Source organism: Thamnophis elegans, chromosome 9 (genome assembly GCF_009769535.1).
Source record: "Thamnophis elegans isolate rThaEle1 chromosome 9, rThaEle1.pri, whole genome shotgun sequence".
NCBI lineage: Eukaryota > Metazoa > Chordata > Lepidosauria > Squamata > Colubridae > Thamnophis > Thamnophis elegans.
In genome coordinates this window covers 25030635-25045353 of record NC_045549.1, presented here as the reverse complement: position 1 = coordinate 25045353, position 14719 = coordinate 25030635, and the positions used below count along the sequence as shown (strand labels likewise).

The 14719-nt window shown below is 36.4% G+C and overlaps 2 protein-coding genes across 2 annotated transcripts; one reads left to right on the top strand and one right to left on the bottom strand.

Moving 5' to 3' along the window:
- The first annotated feature begins 255 nt into the window (after positions 1–255).
- On the top strand, positions 256–10431 carry LOC116513364 (caspase-6-like). The gene is given in 8 exon segments (XM_032224401.1): positions 256–352; positions 1428–1470; positions 2506–2541; positions 2543–2656; positions 6455–6531; positions 7984–8159; positions 8659–8818; positions 9845–10431. Coding segments are annotated over 8 exon segments (924 nt in total). The 5' UTR covers positions 256–270; the 3' UTR covers positions 10081–10431.
- A 196-nt stretch (positions 10432–10627) lies between these two features.
- On the bottom strand, positions 10628–14719 carry LOC116513365 (calcium uniporter regulatory subunit MCUb, mitochondrial-like). Its single transcript, XM_032224402.1, has 3 exons — positions 14210–14719; positions 12544–12660; positions 10628–11423 (listed from the first exon to the last, which is right to left on the bottom strand). Exons 1-3 carry the CDS (start codon positions 14411–14413, stop codon positions 11346–11348), a joined length of 399 nt encoding a protein of 132 aa, XP_032080293.1. The 5' UTR covers positions 14414–14719; the 3' UTR covers positions 10628–11345.

The following is a 14719-nucleotide window of genomic DNA, read 5'->3' as shown; positions in this document are numbered from 1 at the left end:
GAAATACCAGGATTCATGTTCATAATTAAGAATACAATATTAAATCCATGTGTAAGAATGTACAAAAGCAGCAATGCTTTTCTTTCTTGCTTGTCAATCTTCATAAGAATATTAAGGAGAAGACTGAAAAACCTTTGGAGAAAAAGCTTTAAGTGATTAACTTGTGTTTAAAAACTCATTTGCTGATTATATTGTAATATATTGCAATATGCCTCAGTTATGAAATACATTGAATTATGCCTTTTTTTCTTTTGCAATTGAGTTTGAAACATGTTTTATAAGAGACATACTCATTGTATTGTTTTCTACTGTAGAATCCAGGTGGACAGCAAGAACATACTACAATGCAAAGGTAAGATACCCAGCATTTTTTTTTTTTAAATCTAATTGACAATTAAAACTTTCTAAATTGCAAAGTCATAGGAAAAAAGGCAAAAGATTGAAACCACCCCAAAATTATGATGAATGTTTATGTTTACATGTCACGGTCATGGTGATCCTCTGAATTCAGTAACTGTTGCAGTCCAACAGCACACAAAAAATTATCATCTGGAAAGATTTGTTCACCACTGATGTTTTGGATTGTCACAGATACTCACAAATGGGACTTACTAAGCTGAAATTTCTCTCTGAATTTTCTGCTTTTAATTTATTTTCTCCTTAGAGCAGGGGTGTTAAACTCAATTTCATTGAGGACTGCATCAGGGTTGTGTTTGACCTCGGGGTGTGTGTGTGTGTCTGGGGGAGGCGTGGCCAGCTCAACATCACTTGTGCTGGACTCCTGTGGCAGCCCAAGTGCTCTGCCAGTGAAAACGGGCTTCCAATCTCTGTTTTCGGCTGCGATGGCCTCCTGCAACCCTCTGCCAGCTGGCATTTTTGCTGGCAGAGGTACAGCGGGCCGGTCCTTCGCTGTTTCCAGGGTGGTCCTGCGGGCCAGATCTAAGTTTGTGTCCTTATTTTTTTTATCATTTACATCATTTTATTTTATGGCTTTCCCAAAATAAGTTTCCCTAAGAAAATATGCATTTTCAATGAAAATATACTGTTTCCCTGAAAATAATGGAAGACCTCCCCGGATAATAAGCCCAATCGGGCTTTTGAGTGCATGCACTAAAATAAGCCCTCCCCCCAAAATAAGCCCTCCCTGAAAATATTGCAACACAGCAGCAACCATGAGGTAACCACGCTCACCGCCTCCTGCACCTCAAAAATAATAAGACCTCCCTGAAAATAAGGCCAAGTGCTTATTTTGGGGGGTTGAAGGAAAATAAGATTCCATCTTATTTTCGGGGAAGCACGGGTATTTAAAGTATATTTTAAAAATAGGGTTAACAAGTAAATATATTACCCACACTTGCACATTTTTTTATCATGTGGAAGTTAAATTATTTTGATTTATTTATGTTTAAATTGTTTTCTATTTACAGATGAGCAGCACAATGTCACTGAAAAAGACGCCCTTGGTGAAAGGTAATCTTTTCTGAGTCAGATTTTGCAGTATTTTTTGTCTTACAACTATCATAATTATTTGTGGGTGTTGTATGGCTCTACTTTAAGAAGCTTATAATGAAAATAACCATTTTCGCTAATCTAGCTACATAATTGATTTTGTAACCAAATCAGATACAGGTATCCATCGGAGTTTCCCTTTTTCTCCATTGGATACAAGTATTTTGATTTTTGAGTGCTTGAAATTGATTTGCTAATGAATACCTTCTTTTTCAACTGCAACTTCCGAAGTGAGACTTTATAAAAACTTTGAAATCAAATCTTGCTTCAAATCAGATGTCTGAAGCCAAACAGAATAGGTGTTTTACCTGTATTTTTAATTTCTTTTTCATTTCCTTCACATATGCTTTGTTCTTGAATTATTCCTAAATTTATTGAAAAAAAATCATAACCAGAAACTTCCGAATTAAATTGTACATTTGGCACTAGCTGTTGATTGAAAAAAATTGTGTCACCTTAAGGCTATGGTTCTTGCAGTGTTATTTACATATTAAATACAATGGAAGAAGAATAGTGATAAATACCAGTGAGCAATAAACAAGTCAGAGAAAATAGAATTTGTACATTATTCAACAAAGATAATAATAAAAAACCATGTAAATCTTCAGAGTAAGGAAACTGTCTGTAATTCATTGCCAAATAAGGACAGGGAAAGAGTCAATATGAGGTACTGGTTAAGGTATTGTACCAAGATCATGGAGACTAATATTCAAATCTATCCTTAACCACCTTAAATTTGATGGATACCTTTGGGCCACAGACTGACTGAATGAATGTGGATAGAATACAAAACTGAATGCCCTTATGAAAGTGTATTTAAATTATTTGAACACATAAACAGAATGAACCAAAATCAAATCACTACACTACAAATTTGCACTAATTGTACAGTTCTTTGGCTCCTAACCACTGACATACTTAAACATACAGATGTATTTATATGAACGAGAAAGACCTACATTTATAAAACTGGGCTACCTTTCTTTTTTTTTGCAGGATGAGCCAGCTCTTTGATCCATCTGTGGAATACAAATGAAACACAAGAGAAGAGGACTTGCTTGATCTTCAATCATGAGAGGTTTTTCTGGCACTTAATGTTACCAGAAAGACGTGGTACTTATGCTGACCGAGATAATCTGAACCGCAGGTAAAGAAATCATTGTTGTTCGGCATATTTTCTTTTACACTGAAGAAGACAAATCCAATGACTTTTCAAAAACTATTTCCATTTTTTAAGAAATTGTGTGTGAGGGGAGAAAGTATTCCATGTGTGCTGAGGTAATGCAGACTTTCAGATTTTTAGGATATAGGTAAAGAATTTTGCAAGTTTTATAACAGGAATGGCTTTGACATCAATCAGGATAGTTGTTCTTTGGCTGATTTGCAACAGATTTCTGATTCTCAGTTATTCAATAAATTAAGTCCCATCCCTTTAATTACCAGCAAAATAACTTCAATTAATATACTTACCGAAATAAATGGCAATCCTAAACTGAAATTAACATTTTCCATCACAAAGCAAGATCAGACAGAAAAGCCTCATCTGTACAGATAGTCCCCGACTTACAACCATTCATTTAGTGACCATCTGAAGTTACAACAGCACTGAAAAAAGTTACATGACAATTTTTCACATTTATGAGCATTGTCGCATTCCCATAGTCATGTGATCAAAATTTGAATGTTTGGCATATTTATGACAGTTGAATTGTTCCCGCGGTCACCTGTTGTGACCTTCTGACAAACAAAGTCAGTAGGGAAGCCAAACTCACTTAACAACCGGCTTACTAACTTAACAGTGCAGTAATTCATTTAACAACTGTGACAAGAAAGTTCATAAAACTTGGGGCAAAACGTACTTAATGACTATTTTGCTTAGCCATGAAAATTTTGGGCTCGATATTGATTGTAAATTGAAAACTACTTGTATTCTTTACTACAATTTTTCTCAAACTTGTTAACATTGAAATGTGTGAATTTCAACACTCAGAATTCCCCAGATAACGGGTTGGGCTGGGGAATTCTGGGAGTTGAAATCCAGATTTTAAAGTTAGCACCATTAAAAAAATACTGTTTTCGTATATCCTCTTTCATTCATACACTGAAAGTTGAGTGAAAGTTCTCAGGAAAATGGTCCCAGGAATGGAACAACTTTGAGCTGAGGTCAGTTCTGGAACTCAGGATGGTTAGAGTTTGTTTCAGAGTTTTCATCTGCAGAATCAACCCTATGTTCGCATCTGACACAACCCAGCTGTGGGCACTGTTCCCTCTAAGGTGCGCGGCTGCGCGGCCGCGCACATGGAAAGAAACCCCCGCGCAGCAGTTTCTAACTGCCGCGCAGAGATTTCTGTAAAGTAAACATGGGGAAGTCCTTTTCAGGCAGCTACAACTGGCCGCCTGCAAAGGACCTCCCCAGACTTTTTTTGAAGAGCACGGCTCTTCAAAGGGGGATTCCTTCCTGCGAGACCCCGTCCAGAAAATGCGGGGAGCGGCAGCGGAGCCCCGGGGCTGCTTCTGCTGCGTCCGCTGGACTGTGGGGCTGGGAAGGGGGCAGGAAGAGCGGCGGGGCTGGTGGTGGCAGGCTGGTTCGCCTCCTCCTCCTCCAACAGCACTGCCGGATTTCCGCCCAACGCTGCGGTGGCGCCAGCGGGAGCTTTGGTGGCTTCACCTCATCCGCAGCGCTGGGCAGCAAATGTGTTGGTGCTGTTGGAGGAGGAGGAGGAGGCGGCAGCAATAGCACCTGAGGACAGGACAAGAACCAATGGAAACTTGTCAGAAGGAGACTCAAGCTGGAAATAAGGAGAAATCTGACAGTAAGAACAATTAAAATCAATGGAATCTTAATTCATTTGCTACAGGTTTCAAAAGACTGGACGGCCATTTGTCTCAGATGATATAAAGACTCCTGCCTTGGACAAGGGGCTGGACTAGAAGACTTCCAGTATCCCTTCTGATTCTATGATTTTAAAAACCACAAGCTTTTTACAGCTCGCTTGCAACTTTACCAAATTTAATTCAGCCATTTCCTTTTGTTATTAAATGGGTATTGCTAGTTCAATGCACATGCGCTCCACTTTTAAGATGCTGAAAATATCCCCATGACCTGCAACAAAATTCATTCTTCCACTCTTATCTTGCCCTAACTTCTGATAGGTTCCTGAAATGTAGATCTATAAAATTTAGTGAAAATATTTCTATCTATTTTAATACAGACTCGTAAAACAGATTGGGACAAATGACATTAGTGCTCTGGGATAATAGCAGGTTTACTCTATTTGGATTTTCAGATAAAAGGTATCTTTTGTGCTAAGTTCTAACAATGTAGTTCTCTAATGTAACTATGAAACAGTCCAAATATATAATTCCCCTCAGGGAGGAATTCTGGGAGTTGAAGTCCACAAGTGTTAAAGCTGTCACGTTTGAAGACCCCTGGGGTTTTTTTCCCCTAAAGGGTTAGGGGTGCAAGGGTCTTGTAACAACAGCTTTAAGACTTGCGTGCTTCAAATGCCAGACTTTCTGAGCCAACATTTTGGTTGCTAAGCAGGAGTGTTGTTAAGTGATACTGATATTATATAACACTTTTAATTAAGCGGGTACCTTGAATAAACATAACTTTGGGTTTCAAATAATACTGATTTTGTTGTTGTCTTAGGTGACATCTGTGAAAAAAATTCAGGTGCTGAGGCATGAAAATATGCCGCTCAAACACTATACTTTTCTGCTCACACTGAAAAAAAATTAGAGGGAACATTGGCTGTGGGTTTTTTTTTTTACTTGGACTCTATTGCTCATGGCAATATATCTCTATATAAAAACAGTTGTGTGTGTGTTTGTTCCAGCAAAAATCTGGAATGCCTCGAGCAATTTCAACAAAAATTGGTACACAGATGACTTACCCTCTGGAGAAAAACACTGGGGCCTAGACACCCCTAACACCCCTCAGGATGTGTGCTCTGTTAAGATACAGACTGTTGGGTCGTACTGGCTTCTACTGTACAGTGCAGTGGAATTGCCATAGTAACAATTTCACAGTACTCCACAAGAGGGCTCCCTCTGGTAAGGAGGAAAATCCAACATTAGAAATTACATTTGGTCCGGACATTTCCCCCCTATAAATAAGTACCCAGACAATGCCGGGTTATCAGCGTGTCTTAAATAGATTTAAAATGGCCCATGGAACATACCCAACTTCTCTTTCTGTGACTTCACATTCTAACGATAATGGAGCAATGGAGGAGAAATGAAGCAGAAACAGTATGTCCTTATGATAAAGAATGGCTTTTGCAATGTAGGATTACTAGAAAACGTTGAAGGAATCTCAAACATACCTCTGATTTACAGTATTATAGGCTGATACTAAATATCTTTATGAATGCTATTTATTTTATTAGAACAGTGTGAATAGTTGTGCAATTTCATTATTGGTTGTATAACTTATAAATCAGGACATGAGCACAAGTTGTGTGAAATATCACGTCTTTATTCCTGCTCAATGTTTCAGAAGCTCGTGTGCTGAGATATTAGGCGGGTGAATAAGGCAATGAAAGACACAACTTGTAGAATTCTTTTCACAAAATATTCTAATCCTAACTGTACTAACTATGTCAAGAAGTACAGATTTTAAAAGTTGGGTTTTTTTTTAAAGGTTACAGAGAGAAGATTACTGATATTAAGTATTGTATCTTCTTAATATAGTTAAGTGTGTTTTAGTTGCATTTATATTTTAATTTGAAACCCAATCTGATTTGGCGGACTGAAAAGGTAGATTCCTCTTTTTTTCTGGACTACTCCTAGCATAAGAATGTGGAAAGTGATGTTTTGGTAAATTTCTAAAGCTGACTGCTTAGATAATGTTGCATCCTCCCAGAGATCTAAATATTAATATGTGGTTATTAATAATATATGAACATGATCCTAGAGTGAAATATTGTTCTGTTTAAAATAGCTTGACTAAACTTGGATTTGAAGTGAGATGTTTTGATGACCTTAGAGCAGAAGAAATATTGGAAACCATTTTTAATGGTAGGTAAATCAAGTTTATTTGCTGTAGATGCTTGGTTAGCAGTTATATTTTATTGGTAAAAAATTTAATATTAATGTTCCTAGTGAAGAAAATAATTCTGGTTAAGATTTAATTTATTAAACTGTGGGAGAGCCATCCAGAGAGAAAGATCTGCCTACTTGCTTTTTTTTTCTTTTCTCCCAGGCCTGGTCTGTTAAAGCTATTCACATTCCTTCAATCATGTTTGTTATTAACTGTTGAATTACCATATTTTTCAGAGTATAAGATGCACCTTTTTCCTTCAAAAGAGTGTGAAAATCTGGGTGCGTCTTATGCACAGAATACAGCATTTTTGGCCTCCGAAAACCCACCCCCTTTGCAAAAACGGCCGTGCATAGCCTTTAGGAGACTCTCAGAGTGCTCCTGCGGGCTGGGGAGGGCAAAAATAGTGAAAAACTGCCATTTTTTGCTTGTTTCCCCCCTCCCTCCGACCACCAAGAGCACTCTATAAGCCTCCTGAAGGCTATGCAGGCCCTTTTTGACAAAAAAGGGCCCATTTTCGGGAGGTTTGCAGTGTGCAAAAACTTTTTTTAAAAAAATTTGCCCCTTCAAAATCTTGGTGTGTTATCGGTTGTATCTTATACTCCAAAAAATACGGTATATATTTATGTTGATAAGTCATTGTTTGTCATTTTAAGTTTTTATAAAAAGATGTTTTTACATTGTGATTTTTTTCATTTTTAAAACTTAAAAATTAACAATTTTATAGCTAATTTAGTTTAGGGGTAGGTATGCAAAATTCACCAGTTGAAAAACAGAATGTTCTGGAAAATTCGAGAGCATTCTGTTCGTCTTCCAGATCACCTTGAATCTTCTCCAGATTATGCTATTCCAATAATTCAGCAGTTTATGGAAGTAAATTATGTTAAACTGGAAATAATTTGAACTGTTTTGGTCACATTGCAATCAAAATAGGCCTGTTTTGCGTGGAATGACATGACTGGATCGCTGTAGATCACCAACAGTTCAGAGAATTTACTTTGGGAAACTGGCCCGGAACAAGGTAGTAGGGGGAAATTCAGCATATTTGTTTTCTGAAGGGTTTCATTTCCCATTTTCCCATTTCTGATTTTTAGAAAATAAGGTGGAAAATAAGCATTTAAGATGTCTTTGCCGTTATCTGCTACAGGAAGCAGAAAAACCACCAGAGACTGTAAGGTCTCAAAAGTAAGCAATCATGGCATCTGATGAGATGGTTTTAATGATGCAGTAGGTAATGGAGTATTGATTGATTTTTGAATTTCTAAATGCAACTCGGAATAAAAGTAACTATTTGTTTAGAATGTGGGAGAACTGGATTGGTTTGATTTATGTCGAAAGAAAGCTAAAGGAAGTTTATACCTCACTGTTTTATATCCACCAATATAAAAGTAATTTCTCTGTGAAGATAAATTGCATCATTATTTTTGTAGTGTCCAAAGAGCAGCATGACGATGCCGATTGCTTTATGTGCATTTTCCTGAGCCATGGAGAAGATAACCATGTTTACGCTTATGATGCTAAAATACAGATACAGGATCTGACCAATATGTTCAGAGGTGATAAATGCCGTAGTCTGATAGGAAAGCCAAAAATATTCATAATTCAGGTGAGATGGGTTCATAATATAGGATTAAAATCAATCATCTTGAAAAAAAAAATTAAGACTCCCATATATTAAAAGCATCACTTTAAAATGTAAAAAGATGCAAACATAAAGTGTAACATTTGGTGCATTTAGTCAAAATGTGATATACTTCCATATATTTACACCTATGTAACTTAAGGAACTTCCCTGAGGATTTACCATCAATGTGTGTAAAAAATTGTGTCTGTGACTGGCAATTTGTAGTGGGAAAATGGGTGGGTGGCAGAAGTGCCAGAATCACCTTAAATTGTGTTAATTTAAAGTGTTTCTGGCACTTCTTGTATAAGAATAGTCTTCACCTTAAAAAAAGAAAATCTAGATCACCACTAGATCTATAGCAGGGCATAAATAAAGGCATTATATATTCAACTTTTCTGTATCTACAATGGATGGTTGATATTTCAGAAGTGATTCCAGATGCGGGATTTCATTTCTAGCAGTTTTTTATCTCCAATTTTAGGCATGCAGAGGAGATAAACATGATGATCCGGTCTTTCCTAACGATGCGGTGGATAGCATTACAGACCGCTCACTTGTCAATGAAACCGAAATTGACGCTGCTGCAGTTTATGCTTTACCTGCTGGTGCTGATTTCATCATGTGTTATTCTGTTGCAGAAGGTAAAAAAAAATGTTATCCTAGAACAGGGCTGTCAAACTCAGCAGCCCATGGACCGGATGCGTCACATGCTGGCCACACCCACCCCATTTTAGTAAAAGGGAAAAGTCGTGATACGTCATCACATAACATGATGATACGCGTTTCACACCCCTGACCTAGAAGAAAAAAAATGTTTATCCTCATCGTCAAGCAAGTAATAGTTCTTAAAAGCTGTTTTGATGTTTTATTTATTGGTTATTCATGCTATACGTTGAATACGTTGAATAGCTACTGACAAGTCCTTTTGTGTTTAAAAAAACGCTAATATAAACAAAACTCACTAAAACTAATCAGTAAATAAAAAATGGCAGATAGAAATTGAATCTGCAAGAAGTGGTAGCGCATTTATCATTATGTAAATCACAACTGGAACTTTTTTCCCATCAGGGTGGTGTCAGATTTCCATATTTTCATCACAGCAGAGCAAATATTAACTATCCTTGTCTACATAGCAAACTAAATACCTACAAGAAATAAATCAAAATAGGCTAAAATGGTGTTATTAATTTGTGATTTGGCACGCCAAAATGAATCCAGCTATAGTAAGGTTTCTTCAGCTCCCAGTCTTTTTTAACTTCACTTTAGAGAATGCCATTGGGAACACTTTCTCTTATGGCCGTTTATCAGCTTCCCTATTCAGTGTGATAAAGGCCACCATGAAAACAATTGGACTTCACTAGATGCAGTATTTATTAGTAAAATAGAGCAGAACTGGATCAGCTAGTACTACTTATATAAACATAGTTAATAAAGGGGAAACGTTAGATGTTTGGGACAGGTAAAAAGATCCTCAAATATTTTTGCCAAGCAAAAATACTAGAAAGGTAACAAAAATGTCAGAATACCGGCACATTGAAAAAAGCTAAAAAAATGAAAACTTTTCCCCTGAACATTTTTTTGGTTACTTAGCAAATACAGATTGAAGACTAAAGCTAATTTCTTGCCTCAGTAATGTAATCCTTTCTCCCCCCTCCCTCTTCCAATAGGTTTCTATTCCCACCGGGAGACTGTATATGGTTCTTGGTATATTCAAGATCTGTGTGAGATGATACAAAAGCATGGTACTTCCCTGGAATTCACAGAATTACTGATGCTTGTTAACAGGAAGGTATCACATCGCAGGGTAGATATATGCAAAGATATTGCTGCTATAGGGAAAAAGCAGATTCCTTGCTTTGCTTCAATGTTAACTAAAAAACTGTACTTTTACCCCAAATCATAGCAGCATGATGGAGTAATTATTATTTTTGGCTACATAGGTTGTGGGAAGCGGTGGTGTGCTTTGCACGAATCAAAACAAAAAGAATACAGTACTGTTAAAATAGATCAATTTTATATCCACTTATCTAAAATATGCTGCATTAAACTCAATGAGACTTGATTCTGAATAGACATATAGAATTGTACTGATAATTTAAAATGTGTGTTTAGTTAGTATATAGTCTATTACTTAACACTTAAACTCAGATCTTCAGGAAATGGTTAATTAAAATCATTAGATGAGCAGATCCATGCAATAAAAATCACAGACAACAATTGCGGACTCGAAATGGCAAACAGAAATACAAATTCTGCATTAAAAATGGAAAAAAACAACTAAAGTGTAACAACTCAGTCAGAAATACTTTTTATACAGTCTTTGAACTAGTTAGCTATTCTGCTATGCTCAGGGAGTTTTAAAAATAGGTTCAGACTTGACATTGGGATACTAAAGGAAGAGTTAAACAAACTTTATCTGTCTTTAGGTTTTACATTTCATATTGGATGTTATAATGGATATTTTGTACTAATGGCTAAATTTTTATACTGTTATTTCAACATAGATAGTAATTGTCTTGTGAGAATCATTTTTTTAATCTGTTGGTACTGCATAAATGTTCCTCACCCACTTTAATATTTTGGAAAAATGAATTATGCGACCAATATGAAATTGTGATTCCTTCAGTTTTAGCAGCTCCTGCTAACTTGTGGATTACTGCAACTTAACTGAAACATTTACATTATTTTCCATGCAAACCAGATTTATTGTTATTATTTGAGAAAGGTTAATGTGTGCCTGTGAAACCTGTTTTCATAAATCATTCAGGTGCTATGTATGCTACATATGTAACTTATTACAGCATTGAGATATTTTGTGCAAGTGTGAAAGGAATGTTTTCTTAAGATCATAAACAGAACACCCAGAAGACATCCAAAACTACTATCTGTTTTTATTTAGCTCGTTATGAAAATTACATTCAAATATCGGAATCCCAGAATAAAACCATCCTTTAAAAACATTGTCTTGTTTTATTAAGAATGGATTGGCCATCCAAGATTAAGATGATTATTCTTTCTAAACTCGAATATTGTGGAGAAATGATATATACAAAAAGTATGATTTGGGGTTTTATTTGTAAAGTTTTGTACATTCAGCTTTAATATAGTGGTTCAAAATGTCCAGTTTGTGATTTTTTTTGAGGGAACTCAATAGGCTGAAACTTAAAATTAATGTTTGTCATTAATTTCTTGCACTGGAAGCTGTAATTGTAAGGGGTTCCTCAGTCGTTTCAAGGATTCTTCCACCTGATAGTGTAAAAGGAAAAAAAAGTGACAAGTTTAAATAGTTGTAAATAGTTTCCATCAAATTCTATATTATTCAGTTATGTATTTTGTTAACCAAGGCACCTTAATAACCTGAATTTAGATCTTAAATGTAATTCAATTACACTTAATTTTAAAATTAGGAAACTGATTTAGCTAGCAGATAGCAAGACACTCTGAAATAAACTTTTCTATACATTTTATTTTGTATCTATGGATGCTGGACCGAACCTCCTTAGCCAGAATACATATCCAATGATCTATTCTTCACTAAAAGAGAAACATAGGAAAGAATTAACTGAATTGCAATCAATTGAAAATGCTGAATTGGGTTTGTAATATGCAATATGATAGTTACACATGATTATAGACTATCTCTATATCTCCCTTTACCTCTAGTGTGTTTCAAAATATTTTAAAAAGTGAATAAAAGGAATCAAAGAAAACGATTATACAAAAGTATATACATTGAATGAATGTGCTGAGGAAGCAAGAGAACCTGTGCATTTATAATCATTTTATAATGATTATAAATTTCCCAGGTCCTGATGCAGGATAAATGTGCTGTGTGGCATGGGATAGCATTTTCTCTGCCTGAAAAAGGTACCTTGACTACAGTTATTAGCAGCTGAATTAATCTGTGCAAGACAGACGTAACATTTTAGCTAGATTACCATTTCTGGACTTAGTGACTGTGCTTTTTGTGAACAAATGTTGTAACTGGCTCCTCTCCAAGCCATCCTTCATCAACTGGAAGATCTGAGTAAATTGGCAGGTTCATCTTACAATCTACTAAATTAACCTATTCACTTTTGCAGGCAGCAAAGCAGATAATCTATAAGATTTCAAATTTTCATCCCCAGTACACTAATTGCAGCTGCTATAACAGATAGATCTAGGAGGATTCCCACAACGTAACATGATTCCTTTCCTTTTTTCTGGAGGACTAGGAACATGCATTTAAAAACTTACTTTTCAGAAGATTGAACTGCTTTCTGTACACAAGAAAAGGGAATAAAACTGCCAGTAGTAGTTGCAAATAACTGACTTTCAAAACATACTGAAGCTCAGATAGACAGAGCAATCTATGTGATTAAATTACCTCTTCCAGGTCCTCTTTTAACTTGTTATACAGAATCATATTGAAGTTCTGGCTTTTAGCTTTCCGGTGAAAATAGTGAAGGAATTGCCTGTCTCGAGCATCTGGGTAAATATAATCCTTAAAATGACAAGTAAAAAAACCAAGAAAAAATTAATTCAATAAGATTTCCTGTATGGTTGAATATCGATAAACCATACAGGAAATTTTCCCGGCTCACACATAGAAGACTGCAGAATACAAAATCTCTTTCAAGCTCAGTCCTGGATTTAAAATGAAACACGTGAGGCGTTAAGTGGATCTGTATATTTCATTAAACCAGGTTTTAATCATGATACGTAATAAACCAAATTCTAATTGCGTTCAACAAGGCTATAAACTTGGTTACACAAAGTGTTTTGTAACACATGTTATTTTGTGGGGTTCCACTTCAACTATATCTCAAATACTAGTATCTCAAAATTTTAGAAAGGGTTTCTTAGGATTTACTAAGGTTTGATTTGCATGATCGGGTTTCTGTAGAAATAACCCTTATTTCCAATTAACGTATCTTGAATACTAGAAAACATTGTTTTCAAGATATGGCAATATGTAATGGCAATGTGTGAAGGATCTTGGGAGACAGAGCGAAGAGAAGCTCCCTAGGGAATGATCAGATAAGAGAGAGCAGAGCCCTCAGCTCTATAATGTGCATTACAAGAGGCTCAGAAGACGCCCTCCCTAGTTTATTAGGTTGTAAAGGAGCCAGGAAATTTTACTTGCAGGTTTGCAAGATTCTATTAATATTGCTTTATAATGTAGAATTAATTTACCTGGTTTTGTTTCCTGTCTGATCTACATGGTAAGGCTGTCATAGCCAGTGGTGGGATCCTACTGGTTTAACAACCAGTTCGGTGATCGCATGCTTCACACATGCACTTGGCACGCGCTGCATAAACAGTTTTGAGAAAGCTTACCTTATGCATTACTGCTGGGGAGGAAAACAGCTAAGGGGATGCAATCTGATCTACCGTGCGATTCAGCTGAGAGGATATACTAGGTCAGTAAAATGCAGGGGCAGGTGGGGGGGCCCAGCTGATTGTTGGAGCAAACGGTTTGCTCCCAGCTGATCATCAGAGCTACCGATTTGCCCGAACCGGTAGAATCCCAGCCCTGGACATCGCCTCAAATTATGATTACTACAGAAGAAGCGATTTTTACATGGAAGGAAATGGGAACAGGGATAGCAGGACTTTTGTTTGATGCAGCCTATTTTTCTTTAAAGCATTAGTGTCCCCAGATAATCGAATAAGGACTGATATGTCTTTGTATTATTAATTAATTCTAATTAATTCTAATTAAAAAAGAAGAACAACTGAAGAGACTAAGATAATCACTCCTTCCTGCACCACATCCACAAGATACATAAACTGCATTACTGTAGGTAGGTGCTACATTATAATAAACAGCAGGTGATTTTTCAGACTTGCAGAATCTGAAGCATTGGAATCTTTACTGATCAACTCTGAACAATTTGCAGAACTTTTGAAACAAACACCCTACAACTGCTCTCAAAGGAAAAGTTAAGGATACTTAGCATAACACTTCAAAGCCTTGTGCACGTATGTATATATGTTTCAAATTTCAAGCAGTCGCAACCGATTTTTGTTTGTATGTATCACCTCCTTACCTGCTTAGTAAGTACAAAGTACGCATAGAATGCCATGGCACTTCCGTAAGTGATAAAGTAAGTAACAGGTTCCATAATGTCCCATGAGTAGACCCACCAGGTGAGCCAAGCCAGGGCTCCCCCCTGAGTAGACATTAAGGCCAAACCAATCCAAAGAAGGCGAGAAGTCTTTCCATCAATATCTGCTGCAATTCTAGCCTTCATCTAGGAACAAAAAAAAGCTGCGTTACATTCCACAGTGTTCAATTATGCTCCTCTCAAATGTAGTATTTAGAACTGCTGTATTCAAACTGATACTCCCAACTGGAATCTGAAGTTCATCCCAATACATTCGAATGGTTTCTTAAGCATAAAGCTTCACATATAAATTCAATTCTAATACCAATAGCAACTACTTCAGAACATGACCTGTGATGCAACTTTGTTTTTTCTAGATACTCTTGGATAGACATCCGAGCACTGGTTTAGAATAATGCTATTCTCTGTAGATCTCAATTAGAAAAATGCAGC

Bases quoted from the DNA above. Each gene is read 5' to 3' on its own strand.
- LOC116513365 (XM_032224402.1), bottom strand. From the start codon at position 14,413: ATGAAGGCTAGAATTGCAGCAGATATTGATGGAAAGACTTCTCGCCTT. The intron at 12,661-14,209 runs GTAAGGAGGTGA...TGTCATTTTAAG, and splicing joins ACTTTGTACTTACTAAGCAG to GATTATATTTACCCAGATGC. The intron at 11,424-12,543 runs GTAATTTAATCA...TTACACTATCAG, and splicing joins TAAAAGAGGACCTGGAAGAG to GTGGAAGAATCCTTGAAACG.